Below are 19,852 nucleotides of genomic sequence, written 5' to 3'. Positions count from 1 at the left end.
TTATTTCAATAATTCAACTAGAATATGGTGTAAAAGTTAACTTAATTCAATAATTCAACTAGAACATGGTGTAAAAGTTAATTTATTTCAATAATTCAACTAGAATATGGTGTAAAAGTTAACTTATTTCAATAATTCAACTAGAATATGGTGTAAAGGTTAATTTATTTCAATAATTCAACTAGAATATGGTGTAAAAGTTAATTTATTTCAATAATTCAACTAGAATATGGTGTAAAAGTTAATGAAAATACGGTACAAATCGTGTCCCGTATTGGTTCAAAACGGGACGCAACATTTTTTTCTCAAATAAAGGACAATTCCGTATTTTACGGGACGTGTGGCAACCCTAATGGGTGTGTTGAAGTCAGTTATTTGTGAAGTTAATTGACAACATTTGCCTTCTGAATGAAGGACAGGCAGATGTCTGGCACATGTGGAGTAGTGGTACCTCTTTCTTGTGGTCTCCAGGAGCATCTGCTGCCATGACGACACAAACACACGTTCAACGTTAAACCTTAATTAGAAAACAGCTGCTGTCATTCCCCCCTGAACCACCAGATGTCGCTAAAGAGCCGGAACATCCTGTCCTGGATCACAGATGGAAAAGCTCTTGGAAATGTGGCTTTCTACTAGGTGGGTTCGGATCAGTGTTTGGATTAAAATGACACCTTAATGCTGAGCAGGATTGGTGATGCATCCAAATGGTACCATGCGGCCTGAGGAAAGTCACGTCCAATAATAAGCAGTTGGGATTGTTTCCCCTTTTGCTCAGAGCTCACCAGCGTGTGGAATTTCTCATAGTTGTGTCCACTCAGCATTTGCTGGTTTTCTGGGAGATTTTCCCACACGGGTCTCCGTCACTTAAGTTGGTGTAAACACAGACGTGTTCTGGCGTTCATGAGGGCCCCACGTGAAAGCTTTAGAAAAAAAAATGAAGACAAAACTCAAACCAGAAATGAAAGTTGTGCCAACAGAAGTGCAAGTTAGCTGCTGGCTCAGTCTGACCTTTCATGCAGGACAAAAGAATTAAATGTTCCTCTAAAAGAAAAAGCTGTTAAACTGCGGTTAGATATCAGCCTCCCGTGTGTGGGTGTATCTGAGAATCTGTCACAGGACGAGACAAGACCTAAACATGTCCCGGCGTCTCCTCACACGTAGATTTTTCACGACTGACGATGACTTCATACGCCGCCGGATTCTGACAGTGTTATCGCGCCTGATGCCATCATCTGGAGTGAAGGGCTTGTCAGGACGTGACCCGCCGCCGGGGGCTGAGGAGCCTGGAATGCCTCAGAAGAAGCAGCAGCGTACGACCTGCCCGAGGCGTCCCAGCTGAAACCGCTCACAGGGACGCCAGTCGCTCCCAGCTGACAGGATCTGCATGTTTAACTATCCAGAAACTGTCGGCTGGAGACGGGACTTCACGTCTCACATAAGTGAATGCAAACAACAAAACATGTGTCTCACTGCTCCCTCTTCCCCTGTGCTCTTCAGACCTTACTACCTCTGCAGGATTTGACCCCCCCTTTCCTCCTTCCTCTCCTCCTAATCCTGTCTTTTCTGCCAGTGGTGCAGGGAGACATTTGGAGAATTCCTTTCAGTGACCACACCACACTCTCACGTCACATGCCCTGTTTTTCCTTTCCGTCCTTCTCCCTAAATAAGGAATTACACTTTGAGAGGGGAAAAAGAGAAAGAGCACGGGGTGGGGTGGATGGGTGGATGGGGGGGGGGGGGGGCGGGTCATAGACTGAAAGAAGAGCACTTGAAGGCGTATCTCTCTCTCTTGCTCCCTCTCTCTGCTGAACGTGGTGAAGTCATATAGTTCGGGCGGGGGGTGTTTGCTGCTGAGTACTCTCTGCTCGAGTTGTAGAGGAAGAAGAGGAAGAAGAGGAGCGGGAACCGCACCACGAGCACAAACCCACCTGCAATCAACCGGAAACTACAACCCAAAGTGAGTAAAACTTCTCTGCCACCTCCGTCCGCTCATCCGTCTCAGTTTTTCTGGAGGATTTCTTTGTTGGCTCGTAGAGTTTGTGGTTAATTCTGTCCAGGAAGCATGAAAGGAGCACCCACAATGCACCCCTCCCCTGCTCTTGTCTCTCTGTTTAATCATTCACAGACTCAAGTTGGTCGTGGAGTTACTGTTTAATTATTCCTGTGTGGATTCAACAGCATCTGAATCAGACTTAAGAAATCCTTCCTTATTAAAGCAGGAGTTTCTGAAAGTGACGTTATTCAGTCTTTGATTAATCTCTCATCACTACTTCTTTATGATATAAAATATATTACCGGTAATTTAACATTTACTCTGAACAACAAGCTCCTGATCAAGGAAGTGAAACTTGCCACATGTGTCAATCAAGCATGTGTCAGATTTGTGCTCAAAAGTACCACGTGATTGATACTTATTATCTGTAGTGATAAGCCAGAAACTTGTGATAAAGGGAGAAGGAAAAAAAGAAAGTGTTTTTTCTCTAATCAGATGAGGTGATAAGGCAGCTCTCTGAAACTGTGTCGCAACAACAAGGAGGTTGTGAAATACCTTTTTTAACGGAAGACTGCAACGTATCATGATGGGAGGTTGTTTGAGGTGGGGCTGGAGTGTGTGTGTGTGTGTGTGTGTGTGTGTGTGTGTGTGTGTGTGTGTGTGTGTGTGTGTGTGTGTGTGTGTGGGTGTGTGTGTGTGTGTGTGTGTGTGTGTGTGTGTGTGTGTGTGTGTGTGTGTGGGTGGGTGGGGGTTAAACGGTATCAACTTTAATGAGATTTGACTAAGACGCACAGTGAGTAAAACAGGAGATGGGGGGGGTTGTTCAGATAACATGTCATGCTGGTCTGAATGAATAATGCTTATGTGAAGGAAATGGAGAGGATGTTTCACTTTAACTGTAATATATTCGACTTGACACAAAGGAGCGCACTATCACATACTGTAGTGCGGATCCGCGCACGGTCTTCCGCAGGACATGATGGCAACGTGCGCGCATGTCCTGTAAGTTATGTTTACTGGCGATCGGACAAATGTGATTATGCAGGCATTTTACAGATGCCACAATCTAATTTGGTGAATGGTGCCATGTGACACGAGCACCCGGAGCACAAAGTCCCAGATGTCCTGAGAAAAAAAAGATGTAGAATGATAATCTGATTGCAACACATTCACGCACTTTCACGCATTCACGGCGCGGAGCCACGCCGAGGTCAAACACGACGCCTGAAAGTGCAAATATGTGTTATTTACATGCGCAAACACCCTCGGTGACCTCGGCAGCGCGCACGCAGCAGGGTGGGGAAGGATGGGGGGGTTTCGATCACTATGATTACAAGATGTTCCAGGCCACCATTGAGCCACTCCCTGTTTCTTTTTTTCCCCAAGTGCTCAGCTTGACATATGATTTTCCCAAACCCCCCAACCAGTACTCGAGTTGAGGGGGATGAGGGGGGACGGCATCCCCCCTGAAATAAAAACAGTCAAAATCACCCCCCCTGAAATAAAAACGGTCCAAATCACCCCCCCCCCCCTGTAAAACTGCCATCCCCCCTTTCCATCCCTTATGTCATTTCATCAATGAATGTGGTTTTACTGCTATTTCAATATTTAGAGTCATCACCAGAAAAATAACACCAGAAAAATAACTTATTTGACAATTTTCACCTGTTTCAAGTAGATTTCACTTGAAATAAGTAGAAAAATCTGCCAGTGGGACAAGATTTATCTTATCATTACAAGCAAAAAAATCTTGTTCCACTGGCAGATTTTTCTACTTATTTCAAGTTAAAATCTACTTGAAACAGGTAAAAATTGTTGTTTTTTCCAGTGATGAGTCTTATTTTAAGTGTAATGAGATTTTTTTACTAAAGTTAGACATTTTAACTAGAAATAAGACAAATATTCTTGTTAAGATTTTGAGTTTTTGCAGTGATCCATTTTACTTATCTTGTGAAGGACAGAGTCATATTGATAAGTTCAGAAAACTTTTTTTTATTGTTGTGTTTTGATGTATTTGATGTAAGCCCAGTGGATATTTAAAGCTTACAGAAGGCTGCATTTAACTGCTGCTATGTCATTCCTGCAATATTTCTGCAGCTGTTTTGGTCACTGCTATTATTTGTAATATATTATATTATTTGTAATCAACACAAATTATCTGTCCCCATATGATAAAATCCACCATCCCCCCCTGATTTTTTTTTTACAACTCGAGTACTGCCCCCAACCCCATCCCAGCACCAAACACCTGAAAAACACATTCCTGCCCAGGAGGACCGCGCTGGCCGCAGTTTGGAGCTGCGCGTCGACGCTGCGCGCCTGGAGAGCACAAGACGCATCGGCGGGTGATTGGATGTCGATGTGGGGGTCAAAGTCCGGGCTGGATGGATTAATCCAGGCAATATTTTACTGTCTGATTTCATCACCGCTGACGGTTCATTTAGATAAGTTGTAACACTCGCAGCTGCGAGGCCTTGAACCTGGGCGGGCCAGGAGGAAACCGCAGATGGAACTCCTCTGATTGAGAAACGCTGTTTGGATGTTTGGATGCTTTGTTGCACTATTGTTGCTCTAACAAATTGGGTCTGGAATAACTTAGAGGACAGGAAGGCGTTCTTCCTCTGCAGGCCTGCAACCGCTGCAGCCACAGACAATGAGAAGGGACAATGTGCATGTGAACTCGCACAGCCCCGGCGTGCTGGGCTCGACCTGCCCATCAACGCTTATTGTACAAGTGTATGTTTTGCAAGATATTTAATAGGTGTGCTTTTCTGCCCTAAAGGGGTTATAAACATGCTTCATGCCGCATGGTAAACACAGTTTTCCTGCAGAGATACAAAACAGATTTTTGCCTGCTTGAACATGCTCAGTCACTGTTTCCTCCGTTTTATGATTTATTTAGGACAAAAAACAAAACATATAACAGATTTGTATCATGTTCATGGGCAGGAGGTGCAGGGAGATTCTCCCATCAGTTATAAACATCTCCATATGTTACCTGGATTCCAGGGAATTCAGAAACTGCAGATTTGTGGAACAAACTGATTCCTATTTAAAGCTGGACCATAATCGTTTTTCATACGTTTTTAACCGATTTAACTGCAGAGTCTGTTGACTCCTCTAGGCCCGTTTCCATGGTGAGCAACATTGTGTTGTTTTGTTTAGATCCTCCACACACATAGCTACCTTTGTCAGGAAGTGGGGAAGGAAGTGACAGCTGAGTGAGCAAACAGGATGCAGGGAGCAGGGCGGTCCTGCTGCAGCCAACAGGAAGTTCAGCGCATTAATAAGTCAGATATGCCAGCCGTAATTACTCTCAGAGGGTTGTAATTCCACAAGACGCCTAGTACTTTAATTAATGTGTTACAAAATGTCTTTGTTTCATAATTACAAAGACGTGGTGTGAAGGATGGGAATATAAAGGACTCACTGTCAAAACTAAAAGAGCCTTCTTGTCTTATTGTGACTCTTTGGTTCTTTATCTACTTCTTAATTCCTCTCAGAACAAATCTGTAGCTCGTATACGTTTACACACCGTTTCTTGTCTTTCGGCATAGCTGAGCCAATCGCCTCCTCGTCATGTGGACAAATTGTGAATTCTGAACAAAAGAAGCCCCACGGATATGTGAAGACCATCCGAAATCTGATAACTTAAGAACAATACATGCTTTCTAGTATTAAAACTCCCAGCAGAGACACATTCAAGTGCACACAAGGAAGGGAATGATTAAAATCTAATTCGTCCTGAAGGCGGGCCACGGGTTGAGGGTGTGAGCGGGGCAGGGATTAGCTTGTAAATGTTGCTACATCTATTAAATGTCAAGAAGGGACACAATGAAATGACAGGAAGTAAAGCGTGCGCTCTCTCCTAACAGGATCAACATGGCAAACAGAGGCCCCGCCTACGGTCTGAGCCGCGAGGTTCAGAGTAAAATCGATAAGAAATACGACCCGGAACTGGAGGAGAGGCTGGTGGCGTGGATCATGGCCCAGTGTGGCTCTGGAGTCGGCCAGCCCGACCCAGACAAGACCGGCTTCCAAAACTGGCTCAAGGATGGATGTGTAAGTGTCTGCCCAGAGCACGCCTAATGATCTGAATACAGCACTGTAAATCAAACCGTTTTCAGAATATTAAACGGGATTTGGATATGCCGTCTGTGTGCAGGTACTCTGTGAGCTCATCAACAGCCTGTACGGAGCCAACAAACCCATCAAGAGCATCAAAACCTCCGGCATGGCCTTCAAGCAGATGGAACTAATCTCCATGTTCCTCAAATATGCCGAACAATATGGAATCGTAAAAACGGATATGTTCCAGACTGTAGATCTCTTTGAAGGTAAAAACAACCAGTAGCTCTCGTCCCTGTTGAGAATTTCAGAAATTTACTGTGGGATAATAAATGAGTAGCGCAGATCCGTCACACGGACCTGCCTCGTGTTTGAGTTCCATCTGAGACTGTTGCATGTCTGCAGGCAAAGACCTGGCCGCCGTCCAGAGGACCCTGATGGCCCTCGGCAGTCTGGCCGTCACAAAGGATGATGGGAATTACAGAGGAGATCCCAGCTGGTTCCATAAGTGAGTTCCACCCTTTTTCATATATGAAACCGCCGTCTCTGTGGAGAGATGGAAAGATATATGTCTGGAAACGAGGCTAAAAGATCTGTGTGTTTCTGTGTTTGTGCAGAAAGTCCCAGGAGAACAAGAGAGACTTCTCGGAGGAGCAGCTGAGGGAGGGCAAGAATGTCATCGGCCTGCAGATGGGCACAAATAAAGGGGCGTCTCAAGCCGGCATGACGGGCTACGGCCGGCCGCGGCAGATCATCAACAACAACCCTCCTCCTGCCGTCTGAGAGGCCTGCCAGCAGGGGCGGAGAAATCCAGACTCTTACCGTGGAAGCGAGGAGAAAAGCCACCTGACTGTTTGTAAAACTAACCTGGACCAAACTAGGAAAACACGAGCATGTACACAACACACACTTCCTGTCAAACACGTACATCCACACCGTCAACTTTATGAGTAAGACATAAAGCTCTTTATATTGTATAGCGGCCCTGTCCCTGGCTCTTTGTGGCTTTCATTTTCATTCCAGTTTTGCATGTGGTAGCAAATTACCTCGAAATCCAGTGTGCCGTACCTTATTTCAAACCGTGCCTTACGATTGATTTCTTATCTTTAAATTCTCTTGGGTTCACTTATTGGTCTCATTCAATGTTTGGTTTCTTTTTGTTCTCTATTTTTTGACGTCTGCGTTACTTCATCACGGATGAGCAGCCAACAGCTCCTTTTCCAAACTACCAGATGGTGCATTCAAGGACATTCCCAGCTCAAAATCTTTGGATTATTTTGAATACATGAAATAATATCTGTTATTTATTTTACACTGTGGCTTCCTTTGCTTTTCGTTCAGCCGGTCGACCCTGTGACGACGTGGTTATCAGTTCTGAGATATCAGGGTGACCTTGAACGCACCACCGAGGATAGTTTTGAAAACACTGCAGCTGCAGTACAACACAGTGAACATGCAAATCTTGGATTTAAAGAAAAAAAAGGGGGTTGTAAAGGGTAAGAAATGATATACATTATGTTGTTTACAGTAGGGTTAAGTAAAGAATTTGAAGTTAATATGTTTAGGATAAGGTGTGTTGGTAAGTTTAGAAACCAGTTTGAAACAGATTGTTTTGAAAAGAAACATATCGAGTGTTTTTCCAGCTACATTACACAATCTGGAGTTAACTGATGTTAGTTAGATAATCTCTAATCAAATTTTGGACCATCTTTTTAGACTCTGATAATCACATTGATTTGAAAATAAAGTTTGACATAACTTTTCAAAGGTCTCCTGTGTGATTATTAGATTATCTGCGGTAGTGGTTGCCTTGGTTAAGATCAACAAATATTCCTACTGTGTGATTCTTTATAAGTTATTACCAGGTACACGGATGAAGGGATGGACCAGAGCGCCCGGCGATGCGTGATAAACAACTCTTTGAACCTGAGCTGTAACCCAATAACGGATCAGCAGATGTCACAAAGTTTGATTTAAAAAAGAAAAAAAACTTCCCTAAAGACATTAGGAGGGAATAATGGGAAGCTGATATGATTGACTTTGCATGACTGGATAAAAGACGAGAGACCAGGGGGTTTTAGAGGAGGAATATTGCTTTCTCCTGCCAAGGTTTTGTTTATACTGGTTCATACTGTCTTACTATGCGGTTCTGCACGAACTGACTCAGAAAAAGACCAGCGAGGCAAAAGAGAAGCAGTGAGGAGAAACAGTTAGGCTGGATGTGAAAAAAAGAGCTTTTAAAAAGGAACAGGAAGCAAATAATACTTCGAAAAATCCAGATGGATTCATAGGAGATCAAGGTGACCGAGGTCAGAAAAAATATCGGTTAAAGCAGAAACTAAAAGAGGATTTCCCAAAAGAGTGTGATTCTTGCGGAGAGGTTTAGAAAATACTTCCCCTTGCCCTTCTTCCTGACCTCAAATCTGTAAACAGGATCTTGTGTAAAAAGTAGTTCTGCTGCTCATTCATCAGAACCGAGGAGATGTGGAGGCTCAATGCCAAGACACATTCTGTTTTTTATTTCCTAGTATTTTTTCATCAAAACCAATATGGATAACTGCACAATCACACCTACGTCAGGTAGCTTTTGCATCAATTCTTCATCGTCAATTTATTTGTACTTTACAATATTCTTAGAGTAAAACTGGAGCTGCAGTCGACGGAGCTGCAGCTGTTGTTGAATCTCAGGTGGAGCCGAAGCTATGACTGGAGACAGATGCTTTTTATTTTGATGCTAATGTTTGCTGCAGCTCGGGAGGACTGGTGTGCTTTGGCAGACGTGAGCAAGTTCATATCAGGCGGCTGCATTTGAGACCTTGCAAGGCCTTTTTCAACACAACTTAGCCTGATGCAACAAGACAAGTCAAGTCAAGTTTATTTATATAGCACCTTTAAAACAACGTCAGTTGACTCAAGTGCTGCACATACTAAAACCAAATGAAAAAAATCCCCAAAGTACAATAAAGTAAGCAAATAAATCTAGCAAGACTAAAAAAAAAGCAGAAAAGCAATGTATACATATACATTTATACAATGTTTTTTGTATATATATATATATATAATCTTAATGGACCTTTCGAGTGAGTTCATAGACTCGGAACTGGACAAAAATCCTTGTGTGATGTCACCCTCAGGTTACTCATAGGCTACCTGCCCCCGGTAATCCAAAACTGGACAAATGGGTACAAGTGGGTACCACCACTATTGCACTTTAATTGCTAAACAGTTTGCACTCTCATTTGAATGTTTATTACGTGATTGCTGTTATTTGTGTGTGGACGTGTGCTGCTGCCTTCCTTGGCCAGGTCACCCTTGGAAAAGAGGTCTTGACCTCAATGGGTCTTTTTTATCCAAAAAACCATCACCTTCCCTCAATTAGCACATGCTGTCTATTTTAGCTGATGCTAACCTATGATTCTAACTAAAGTTACCTTAAATTAATTCTGATTGAATCAGTCCAATCCCTGGCTGATCTGGGGGGGCTGAGTTGGTGCTGGGGACTGGTTTGAGGCCTATAAATCTTCATTTCAGCTGTTCTAGTTCTAGTTTCAGAGAGTTTTCTTTTGCATCATCTGAAATGAGGATGGATGGATTCGATCAGAATCGACGAAAGGTAACGTTAGTTTACATCAAAGGTTAGTATGAGTTGAGCCAAAATGAACTGATTTGATCACCACCGACATGGACCACCATCCATCCATCCATCCATCCATCCATCCATCCATCCATCCATCCATCCATCCATCCATCCATCCATCCATCCATCCATCCATCCATCCATGATGCCCCAATTATGAATCAGCTTGTCGTTTAATAAAACTTAAAGGTATGTAAAAATTGATCTTGGATGTGAAACGTAACTATGGAACTATGAACACGCGAGGAACTGCACATTTTAGCACATTTGTATTGGGATTCACTTTTCAGAACTTGTCCGTGGATGTTTTATATGTTAGGTTGGATGATAAAATACAGAATGTTTACTGAATACTTTAATAACAGATAATTGTAAAGAGTCACTCTGAATGTGGTACTTAAAACAGTTTACCCCTTTAATGCCCGAATCTAAACAGCAACTTTTATTTGTAAATGTATAAAAAAGGGACTATAAATTAGTAAAAAATTAATCAATTACTATTTGATTGCTGTAGAAAACTCCTGAAACTTGTTGTTGACATGAACTGTGGGGTTATACCACAAAGAGGAAACCCACAGTTTTTACAGTTACTTAAAAGTGCAACTATGCCCGACCATACCATGTCATAACAGGCCTTAAGCCCTTTTACATTCAAGCGCTGTTTGTGGAGCTATTAGGACGATCATAAAAATGTACTGCTCAGTTAGAAATCAAACATAGTTGATGTATGACTTTCATTATTAGTGTTCAGGATTTATAACTCCCTAAAGCCACCGCAAAACCACATTTCTCCCATTTCTATCATTCCCCAAACAATCTAAAATAGTCACATCACTCACCCCTACCTCCTTTTTACTCTTATCTCGGCCATTGTTTTTCTTCTTCAGCTTTTCATCAGCTAATTCACAGCAGGCCCCGAGGCGATCGACTATTTGTGGCCCATGATTAATTTCTTTCATTCCATCAAGATTTACTGAAAGCGTAGAAACACAAACACACCAACGACCTCACCACACTGGAATGTATTTTTCTGTCGTAACAGCGGTGATGATAGCCTCGAGGCTCAAGAAGAGACCTTTTGAACGGGGACATGTGGATCTGAATCTGTAAACTTCCTGAGAAATGTAAACGGGGAGGCGGGTTTAACACCTTCGTCCCGCAGCAGGAACCACTGTGCCGTTGAGCAAGAAGTGGAGCTCTTCTGCAGTGCTGACAGAAGGCAGCTGCATCCACTGATAAACGTCAGTCTTTTAAGGGTTTCAAAATAATTTACATTTTATGATTTCAACACTTTTTTTTTTCTTTTAAGTCATGCCTTCAGAGGAAAGATGAAAAACTGCAGAATCACTTCCACTATCTGCAACAGATAGTGGAAGTAAGATAAGGAAATCCCTAAATGTGGCTTCTGTTTAACTTCTTAAGAAAGTTAAATGCTTTCAGAGTAATTTAAACTATTCCGGCTGAGTTGAAGTAAGCTGGAGAACGAGCTTTGATTAACAGACTGGAACTGATGCTTCAGTTAAAGTTCAAAACATAAGGCAGGACATGGAGTGATGCAGCATACCCTAATAAAGCTCTCCAGGCCATTTGGCTGAAGTGACTGACTGACTATGTCCTATTTTGTGGTTGACTGCTTCTGACTTCTCTGTTTTAATCTTCTCACTCGCTCTCACACGGTCCTTAGACGCAGCTTCATGTGCATAGCTGTCAGTACCACAGAATCCAATCAAATCTGTTTTCATTATGACAGAAATTTAAATTACGGTTACAATATATACCGTATTTTCAGCACTATACGGCGCACTGCATTATAAGGCGAAGGTGAATGACGTATTTTAAAACCTTTTCCATATATAAGGCGCACCGCATTATAAGGCACACTAAATATATGGTAAAATACCGTACTATAGTGGCTGGGGTTGAGTTACGTATCTACCTGATGGAGCTGCGCTACAGGAAATGCTACAAAATCCTACAGAAAATGCAAAAAAAAAAAACAAGAAGAAAAGTACTGTATGTCAAACTTTATTAACAAAATAAAAACCAGCTTTGCTCCGTCTCGTCAAAGTCGCCATTATGCAAGTCAGCGTCGCTGCTGTCGTCTTGAACGTCTGTGACGATTCCTGACGTTTTTAGCGCCATTACTTCGGCGACACCAACTACATTACCCACAATCCCCCTGACTACAGTAACAGAAATTACCGTAATGATCATATATAAGGCGCACTGCATTATAAGGCGCACTGCCAGCTTTTTAGAAAATGAAAGGCTTTTAGGTGCGCCTTGTAGTGCGGGAAATACAGTAGTAAATATACACCAGGAGAAGGATTTTAAAGCATGCAGCACAAAGGAACTTAAGCATCTTCCAGCTTAAAGCTGAAGTCATTTTAATTACTGTACACCATCTCAGATGTGCCCTTGTTAAACCTTTTGTTCAGTCACTTCCTCGACTCTTTTGGTCACCTCTGCCATGATGTCCACCATGTGAGACAAAGTTGGCTGATTCCTGCCGATAGTGGGGACGTTAGGCTACGAGAGCCAGATGATGTTTCAAGCAAGCAAATCTTCCCTCAAATTAAACTCAAACTTATGTTTTAACACAAAAAATTAGTGCTTGGCGCTGCTTTGCAGGGTAGCTCTTAGGGGAAGACACAACAGGGCCGAATAGGAAGAGTCATGAAGTTTAAAGGGTTTTTGCAGGATTTTTGTTTGCTTTTTTGTTTGCACAAAATGTAACAAAAAAATATGGAAATAAGAGCAACACCTTTTCTTCAAAAGTCACAATGCATGTGAATTGATTTAAGAAAAAAGCAGCATTCAAGGAAACATTTTTGGAATGTGATAAAAATAGAAAATTGATTTAATCTTTATAGAAATAAAGAAGTTTTCATACAGACTGAACACACAATGAAAAGGAAAAAAAGGTATAGCTGCATTAAACAAATTGAAGATGCAGTGTCGTATTTTTAAGTAAAGGTTACAGGGATTAACAGGAAATGCAGTCTCAGACTGTTTGGGATTGTGTGGAGCAGGAGGTCATTGAGCAACATCGGATGACTTTGGTCAGGAAACGATCCCCCTCGGTGAAAGGCAGAGGAAGGAAAAGGGACATCCTTTCCCTGACCGTGGACCGGCTGAATTAGCTCTGCAGGGGAGACGAGTATCGAGAGGTGCTGTGTGGAAATCAATGGGTTTAAAGGCATGTCGATAACCTGCTCACACAGCAAACAAATGAACAAACAAACAAAAACCCTCTTTTACGTCTTCTAAAGACGTTGTCAAAAAGATGTAATACAGTTAAAACAGGAGCACCGTGGAAACCAACAACCAGTAAACTGATGACCATGGATATACTGTAAATAGAACAATCAGATAAATGTGGCTATGAAGTAAATTTGGCAAATTTATTTATCTCATCATATATATATATATATATATAGTGGGGAGAACAAGTATTTGATACACTGCCGATTTTGCAGGTTTTCCCACTTGAAAAGCATGTAGAAGTCTGTATTTTTTTAATCATAGGTACTCTTCAACTGTGAGTGACAGAATCTAAAAAAAAAAATCCAGAAAATCACATTGTATGATTTTTAAGTAATTAATTTGCATTTTATTGCATGACATAAGTATTTGATACATCAGAAAAACAGAACTTAATATTTGGTACAGAAACCTTTGTTTGCAATTACAGAGATCAGACGTTTCCTGTAGTTCTTGACCAGGTTTGCACACACTGCAGCAGGGATTTTGGCCCACTCCTCCATACAGATCTTCTCCAGATCCTTCAGGTTTCGGGGCTGTCGCTGGGCAATACGGACTTTCAGCTCCCTCCAAAGATTTTCTATTGGGTTCAGGTCTGGAGACTGGCTAGGCCACTCCAGGACCTTGAAATGCTTCTTACGGAGCCACTCCTTAGTTGCCCTGGCTGTGTGCTGGAAGACTCAGCCACGACCCATCTTCAATGCTCTTACTGAGGGAAGGAGATTGTTGGCCAAGATCTGGCGATACATGGCCCCATCCATCCTCCCCTCAATACGGTGCGGTCGTCCTGTCCCCTTTGCAGAAAAGCATCCCCAAAGAATGATGTTTCCACCTCCATGCTTCACGGTTGGGATGGTGTTCTTGGGGTTGTACTCATCCTTCTTCTTCCTCCAAACACGGCGAATGGAGTTTAGACCAAAAAGCTCTATTTTAGTCCCATCAGACCACATGACCTTCTCCCATTCCTCCTCTGGATCATCCAGATGGTCATTGGCAAACTTCAGACAGGCCTTGACATGCACTGGCTTGAGCAGGGGGACCTTGCGTGCGCTGCAGGATTTTAATCCATGACGGCGTAGTGTGTTACTAATGGTTTTCTTTGAGACTGTGGTCCCAGCTCTCTTCAGGTCATTGACCAGGTCCTGCCGTGTAGTTCTGGGCTGATCCCTCACCTTCCTCATGATCATTGATGCCCCACCAGGTGAGATTTTGCATGGAGCCCCAGACCGAGGGAGATTGACCGTCATCTTGAACTTCTTCCATTTTCTAATAATTGCGCCAACAGTTGTTGCCTTCTCAGCAAGCTGCTTGCCTATTGTCCTGTAGCCCATCCCAGCCTTGTGCAGGTCTACAATTTTATCCCTGATGTCCTTACACAGCTCTCTGGTCTTGGCCATTGTGGAGAGGTTGGAGTTTGTTTGATTGAGTGTGTGGACAGGTGTCTTTTATACAGGTAACGAGTTCAAACAGGTGCAGTTAATACAGGTAATGAGTGGAGAACAGGAGGGCTTCTTAAAGAAGAACTAACAGGTCTGTGAGAGCCGGAAGTCTTACTGGTTGACAGGTGATCAAATACTTATGTCATGCAATAAAATGCAAATGAATTACTCAAAAATCATACAATGTGATTTTCTGGATTTTTTTTTTAGATTCTGTCACTCACAGTTGAAGAGTACCTATGATATAAATAACAGACTTCTACATGCTTTGCAAGTGGGAAAACCTGCAAAATCGGCAGTGTATCAAATACTTGTTCTCCCCACTGTATAGCATATATATATATATATATATATATATATATATATATATATATATATATATATATATAATTTTTTTTTTTTATATAAATTGCATAAATAAAAAGAAAAGGGGGACATCAGCCACCATGGCTAGATTACTTCCATTACTTTCTTGGCACTTTTAGTTCACATGGCCACATTTATTGCACACCCCTCCTCCCCCTCCTCCTCCTCCTCCTCCTCCTCCTCCTCCTCTCAAATTCAAATCAAAGGTGGCTCTTATCTTATAAATCGCCTAAAACAAAGAACTACTTCATTTTGAAAGAAAATGGGTCCTTTCTCATTCACCGACTAACTGTAAGTGCAGTGTTTATTACTTTTGAATGTCATTACTCTTATAAGATCCCGTGGTGTTGAACCCGGTGCTTGTATGCAGTTTTCCAAGGGCAGGAAACAGTTTTGTGTAATGTATATATATTTATGAATGTGTGACTCAGGCATGAAAGTGGAAGATCAGAACCAGGTGCTGCTACTGCGTGCGTCATGCGCGCTGCATGTGGCGGCATGTGAAGGATACGGGAGAGAGGAGGGGTCACTATGGTCACGGGGGTGTCAGGTGAAAAATGGTGGATAATGTGAGTCGGGAAGCAGGTGTCTTGTCATCTAGAGGGGATCCATTCATTCTCCGAGGGGCACAATGTAGGTCAATGGAGAAAATAACTTATACACTAAAAAATAAACTTGGGATGTATGAAGAAATCTGGAAACCATTTGATCAATTTATTAAAAAAGGAGACATAGGGGCGCTTCTACGGGGGGACAATTGCAGGGCAGGATACCTAAGAAAGAAGGAATCTGGAGGATGACAGGAAAAGGGTAATTTTTGATTATTTTGTTTAGGTTATGTATATCTTTAATTTCCTAGAGGTACCACTGGACTGTGGTGTTATTTGGTACTGTTATCAGGTACCAACTTTGGATTGTATAACAAGAAATATGTAAAGAGTGAAGGGATGTAGGATGGGATGGGGGGCTAGTACCCCTCGCTGCAGCACCGCGGAAGGGGGCGGGGCGTCGGACATCACAGGGGCGGGGCGTCGGACATCACAGGGGCGGGGCGTCGGACATCACAGGGGATGGATGGATTGTTTTTTAAATGTTTTTTAAATATTAAAACATTTTAAAAACTCTGTGGAAAGTGTGTAGGGAGCTTTTGGGCGGAAAAGTTGCAACTGAACTGAAGTCCTGCTAATGAATTCACTGTGAGCCACTGGTATAAATGGAGTCATCTCTTGAGTTTTCCAACTCTCTGGGTAGCGTCTCCTCACTGCTGACTCGCTGAATGAATAAACACATTAACACAAAACACCTGCTTTTGTTGTCCTTGTCCCTCTTTTGTTTGTTGAAAAAATGTAATTTGTATATATGGAATCATTACTACCAATGATTTTTAGTGCTAGCCTACTCATCACACTCAATACCCAATGACAATCTATATATTTTTATTATAATTATGTAATATTAAACATAATAATTATATTACAAGTATGTTTTATAATCTTATATAATATCTATCTTTGCATATTATGAGTATATATATATTAGTGTCACCTTTTGAGTTTAATTACTGAAACAAATTAACTTTTGCACGGTATTCTTATTTTCGGAGATTAATCTGTATAATGATGACTTTGAATATAAATTTGCATTTGTAATTCTTGGAAATGGTCACCAGATGGTGCTGTGTCATTTTGATATCACGCCCCGCCCCTGTGATGTCCGACGCCCCGCCCCCTTCCGCGGTGCTGCAGCGAGGGGTACTAGGTTCAGTTGCAACTTTTCCGCCCAAAAGCTCCCCACACACTTTCCACAGAGTTTTTAAAATGTTTTAACATTTAAAAAACATTTAAAAAACAATCCATCCATCCCCTGTGATGTCCTACGCCCCGCCCCTGTGATGTCCGACGCCCCGCCCCTGTGATGTCCGACGCCCCGCCCCTGTGATGTCCGACGCCCCGCCCCCTTCCGCGGTGCTGCAGCGAGGACCTTCTCATGGGGGGGGGGGGTTAAAACTTTTAAGTCAGAACTAGATGTGAAATGTCCTTTATTATAATATTCTGTTTGTAAATGAAAAGACAATAAAGATATTGTTAAAAAAAAAATTCTCCGAGGAGCTGCTGTTCATCCGTAAATGTTAAACTCGAATTATGGTTCTGCGTTAAATTGACGCAGTGACTACGGCGCAGGGTACGCGGCGACACGCACCGTACGGCGTAGACTCTGCGTCGATTTAACGCAGAACCATAAATCAGCCACCGTCGTGCGTCACGTCTTGCCTGACTTTAGAGGAGGCGCTCTGTGCCATTTGTGAGATCTGACATCGATCTGAGATCGATCTGAGATCGGCCTCGTGAGCGCCCCCCCTCGGCTGATTCAGCTTCCTACCACAGGGGGGAATAAAACAGAAAAAATGCGGGAAGAAAAAGAAATACAAGTACGTGAAAATTGATTTTTTATTCAGTTTATAAAACGAGGAAAGGAATGCAAATCTGCGAGCAGGGTTCACGAACCGGACAACACGGATTTACTGACCCACAAATCACCAAACCCAGAGTTTACAAAGTGCACAGAGGGAAGTGATTTTGGCAGATCCCTGTTTAAATCTGCAGATCTGCAAAGAGGGGCTCCAGATAATACTCTCTTGGCTCCTAGAGGACAAGTTTCCTAAGGGGCTTTCAGGTTTGCTGAACTTCTGCTTTATGTTGACAACAACTTCTGCATTCCACTTCAGTTTCCTCTTGAAGATGTCCTCTGAATGTGAAGTGAGACATGTGATTCTCATATTTGAAACCCCCACAAGAAGGACAATAGGAGATGAAATATTAAAAGTTAATACTCCAAATTCATATTGCCAGATCATGGAAACTTAACTTCACGGAGGCAGAAAAACAAAGCCACTTATTTAACCCCCTCTACTGTTGGGATTATAGAGACATGTTTCTTATTAGTTTATGTTTTGACCTTCCTTATGAAATGAAACCCTCCTAAAAGTATAGCATGAAATGTTTAAATCCCATCATAAACAAGTCACACTGCATGACCTCATTTAGTTTATATCTGCATGCTGAGACTTATTCAGAGGCTTCAGGATGGACCGACTATTTTAGCTCTGTGAAGTTACAGATCACAGTTAAAAAAACAAACAAATCAATGACAGAAACATCAAAACATGAGCAAAGTTTTTACTAACCAGGTGCTTTCCAACCTGCTGGACATCACTTTCACTCCGGAGCATCTGACTGTTTAATGAGGGAAATTTAACATGAACATCGCCTCCAAGTGACTAAGTGCTGTTGGTGTATTACATTAGAGAGATAAACTTGGTGGAAACAATTTAATTAAGCAATGAACAACTCTACAACTGAGAGAAGAGAGGGAATGAACCAGCAGCGGCCCTGACTGGCGTCTCTCTCAACTCTCTTCTGGTGAAATGGCTCCCCCTGCTGGTGGAGAACTAGTACAGCACCCCCCCCACCTCATACACTAAACCACTCAGTCATAAGATACATCATTTAATAATGAGTAGAGGAACACAAAACACATGATCAGAGCTGTTTCTGTCTTTTTTAATTGGAATACTTTATCTCATATAACATGACAACAAGCCAAGACAGTGCAAATACTGTATCACAGCAAACACAAGCAGCCCCCCCCCCCCTCCTTTCAATCCACTTCCCTCAAATCTCACATGTCCTTATGTACAAGCGGGGGGTCATTTCTGGTCACACGTCCAACTTACAAAATCCATAACCAGACATACTGAACGCAGCCATCCTCATGAACACTTAAGGCACACACACACACTCATACACACACACACACTCATACACACACACTCATACACACACACCGTTACGTTTAACGCCATCACGCAAATGTGCAGAGCTTAAGACAGCAGTAATGTTGGATAAGTCGATGCTCACAGACGGATGGTTCTCCCTTCACGCCACCTGTGATTGCCTTCTAGCGTTTCAGCGTGGTAATATTGATTATAGCTCAACCTCGTGGCTACGCTTTAGCCCTAAAAATATTTAGCAAATACACCACGGGGAGCAGTGAGGGTGTCAGAAAACAAGAGGTGTGACCCTAAATAAGGAGATGCCTCTGGGAGGAAATAGTAACGTGTTATAGGGAGGGAAAGCGGGAGAGAGAGCACGTCCGAGTCTAACTATGAATGTTTGCACGTAGCAGTGTGAGAGGTTGACGGAAAGTATGTGCTATATATCCCAAACTATACTCTCAGGGGATATTAAGTTAGTGAAGTAAGAAAATAAGAAAGCATGAGCGCTTATTAGCTCAATGGCTCTTAAGTTTGTACAGCTGGCAGGACTTTAAAGCACATGATAGCAACTTAACTGGTTTGGACCCAAATAGTGAAATGTACATCAACAAATACAATGTAAATACACTTTCTAGATGAGACAGAAGCTCTATGCTTGTTGGAGGCGTCTGGAAGACCCATAGATTATCAGACAGGTAGATTAAACAGCATATAAATCACTATGATACTGTTGTGATTATGTGACTGTTGATACTTAGTGTGATTACGACACAACGAAGCTCAGGCTCACCTTAAACACGTCTTCAGTGAACAGTAATAGAGTACAATTTTAGAGCTGTTTTGTGTGTGAATGTTTTTTTTTATTATTATTATTTTAAATTATTTGCTTTGCCTGTGATTATTAGAACATGACGACACCCACAAAGGCAATACGGCACAGAATTAAACAGATTTACTTCGTATTACTTGAATGAACTTGTGACCACTTCAAGCTCATTTAACCTTCGATTTAGTAAAGTACTACCTTTACAGATGCTGTTTAATAGAAAAAGGCGCCGCTGCTTTGTGGACATCAAAAGAATGTGTCAGTGGTTGAGGTGACGGAGCGGGACGCTCGTGTTCCCCACACCGAGATGAACCTGTGTGTCTGAGCGGGTGTGTGTGTTCACAGCGGGTCCACAACATTACGTTCACTACTTTTATGATTCAGGACAATGAATCTTTATCTTTATATGCAATAGAGCTCACAAGTGCAATCACAGTGTTTACTTCTGTAGTAACCCCCCCCCCCCCCCTCCCCTGCAGTGTTT

The 19,852-nt window shown here is 42.3% G+C and overlaps 1 protein-coding gene across 1 annotated transcript in view; it reads left to right on the top strand.

Annotated features, from left to right (window-relative positions):
- LOC133460179 (uncharacterized) overlaps positions 1 to 7,828 on the top strand; it is a 42,634-nt gene extending 34,806 nt beyond the window's left edge. Inside the window, exons 6-10 of the mRNA XM_061740742.1 lie at positions 1,775 to 1,957; positions 5,869 to 6,055; positions 6,159 to 6,330; positions 6,467 to 6,569; positions 6,679 to 7,828. Coding sequence (XP_061596726.1) covers positions 1,775 to 1,957; positions 5,869 to 6,055; positions 6,159 to 6,330; positions 6,467 to 6,569; positions 6,679 to 6,844 — 811 coding nt within the window. The 3' untranslated portion in view covers positions 6,845 to 7,828. The remainder of the gene's footprint in view (positions 1 to 1,774; positions 1,958 to 5,868; positions 6,056 to 6,158; positions 6,331 to 6,466; positions 6,570 to 6,678) is intronic.
- Positions 7,829 to 19,852: the final 12,024 nt, after the last annotated feature.

Source organism: Cololabis saira, chromosome 14 (genome assembly GCF_033807715.1).
Source record: "Cololabis saira isolate AMF1-May2022 chromosome 14, fColSai1.1, whole genome shotgun sequence".
Taxonomy (NCBI): Eukaryota; Metazoa; Chordata; class Actinopteri; order Beloniformes; family Belonidae; genus Cololabis; species Cololabis saira.
This window is presented reverse-complemented; position numbering and strand designations above follow the sequence as displayed.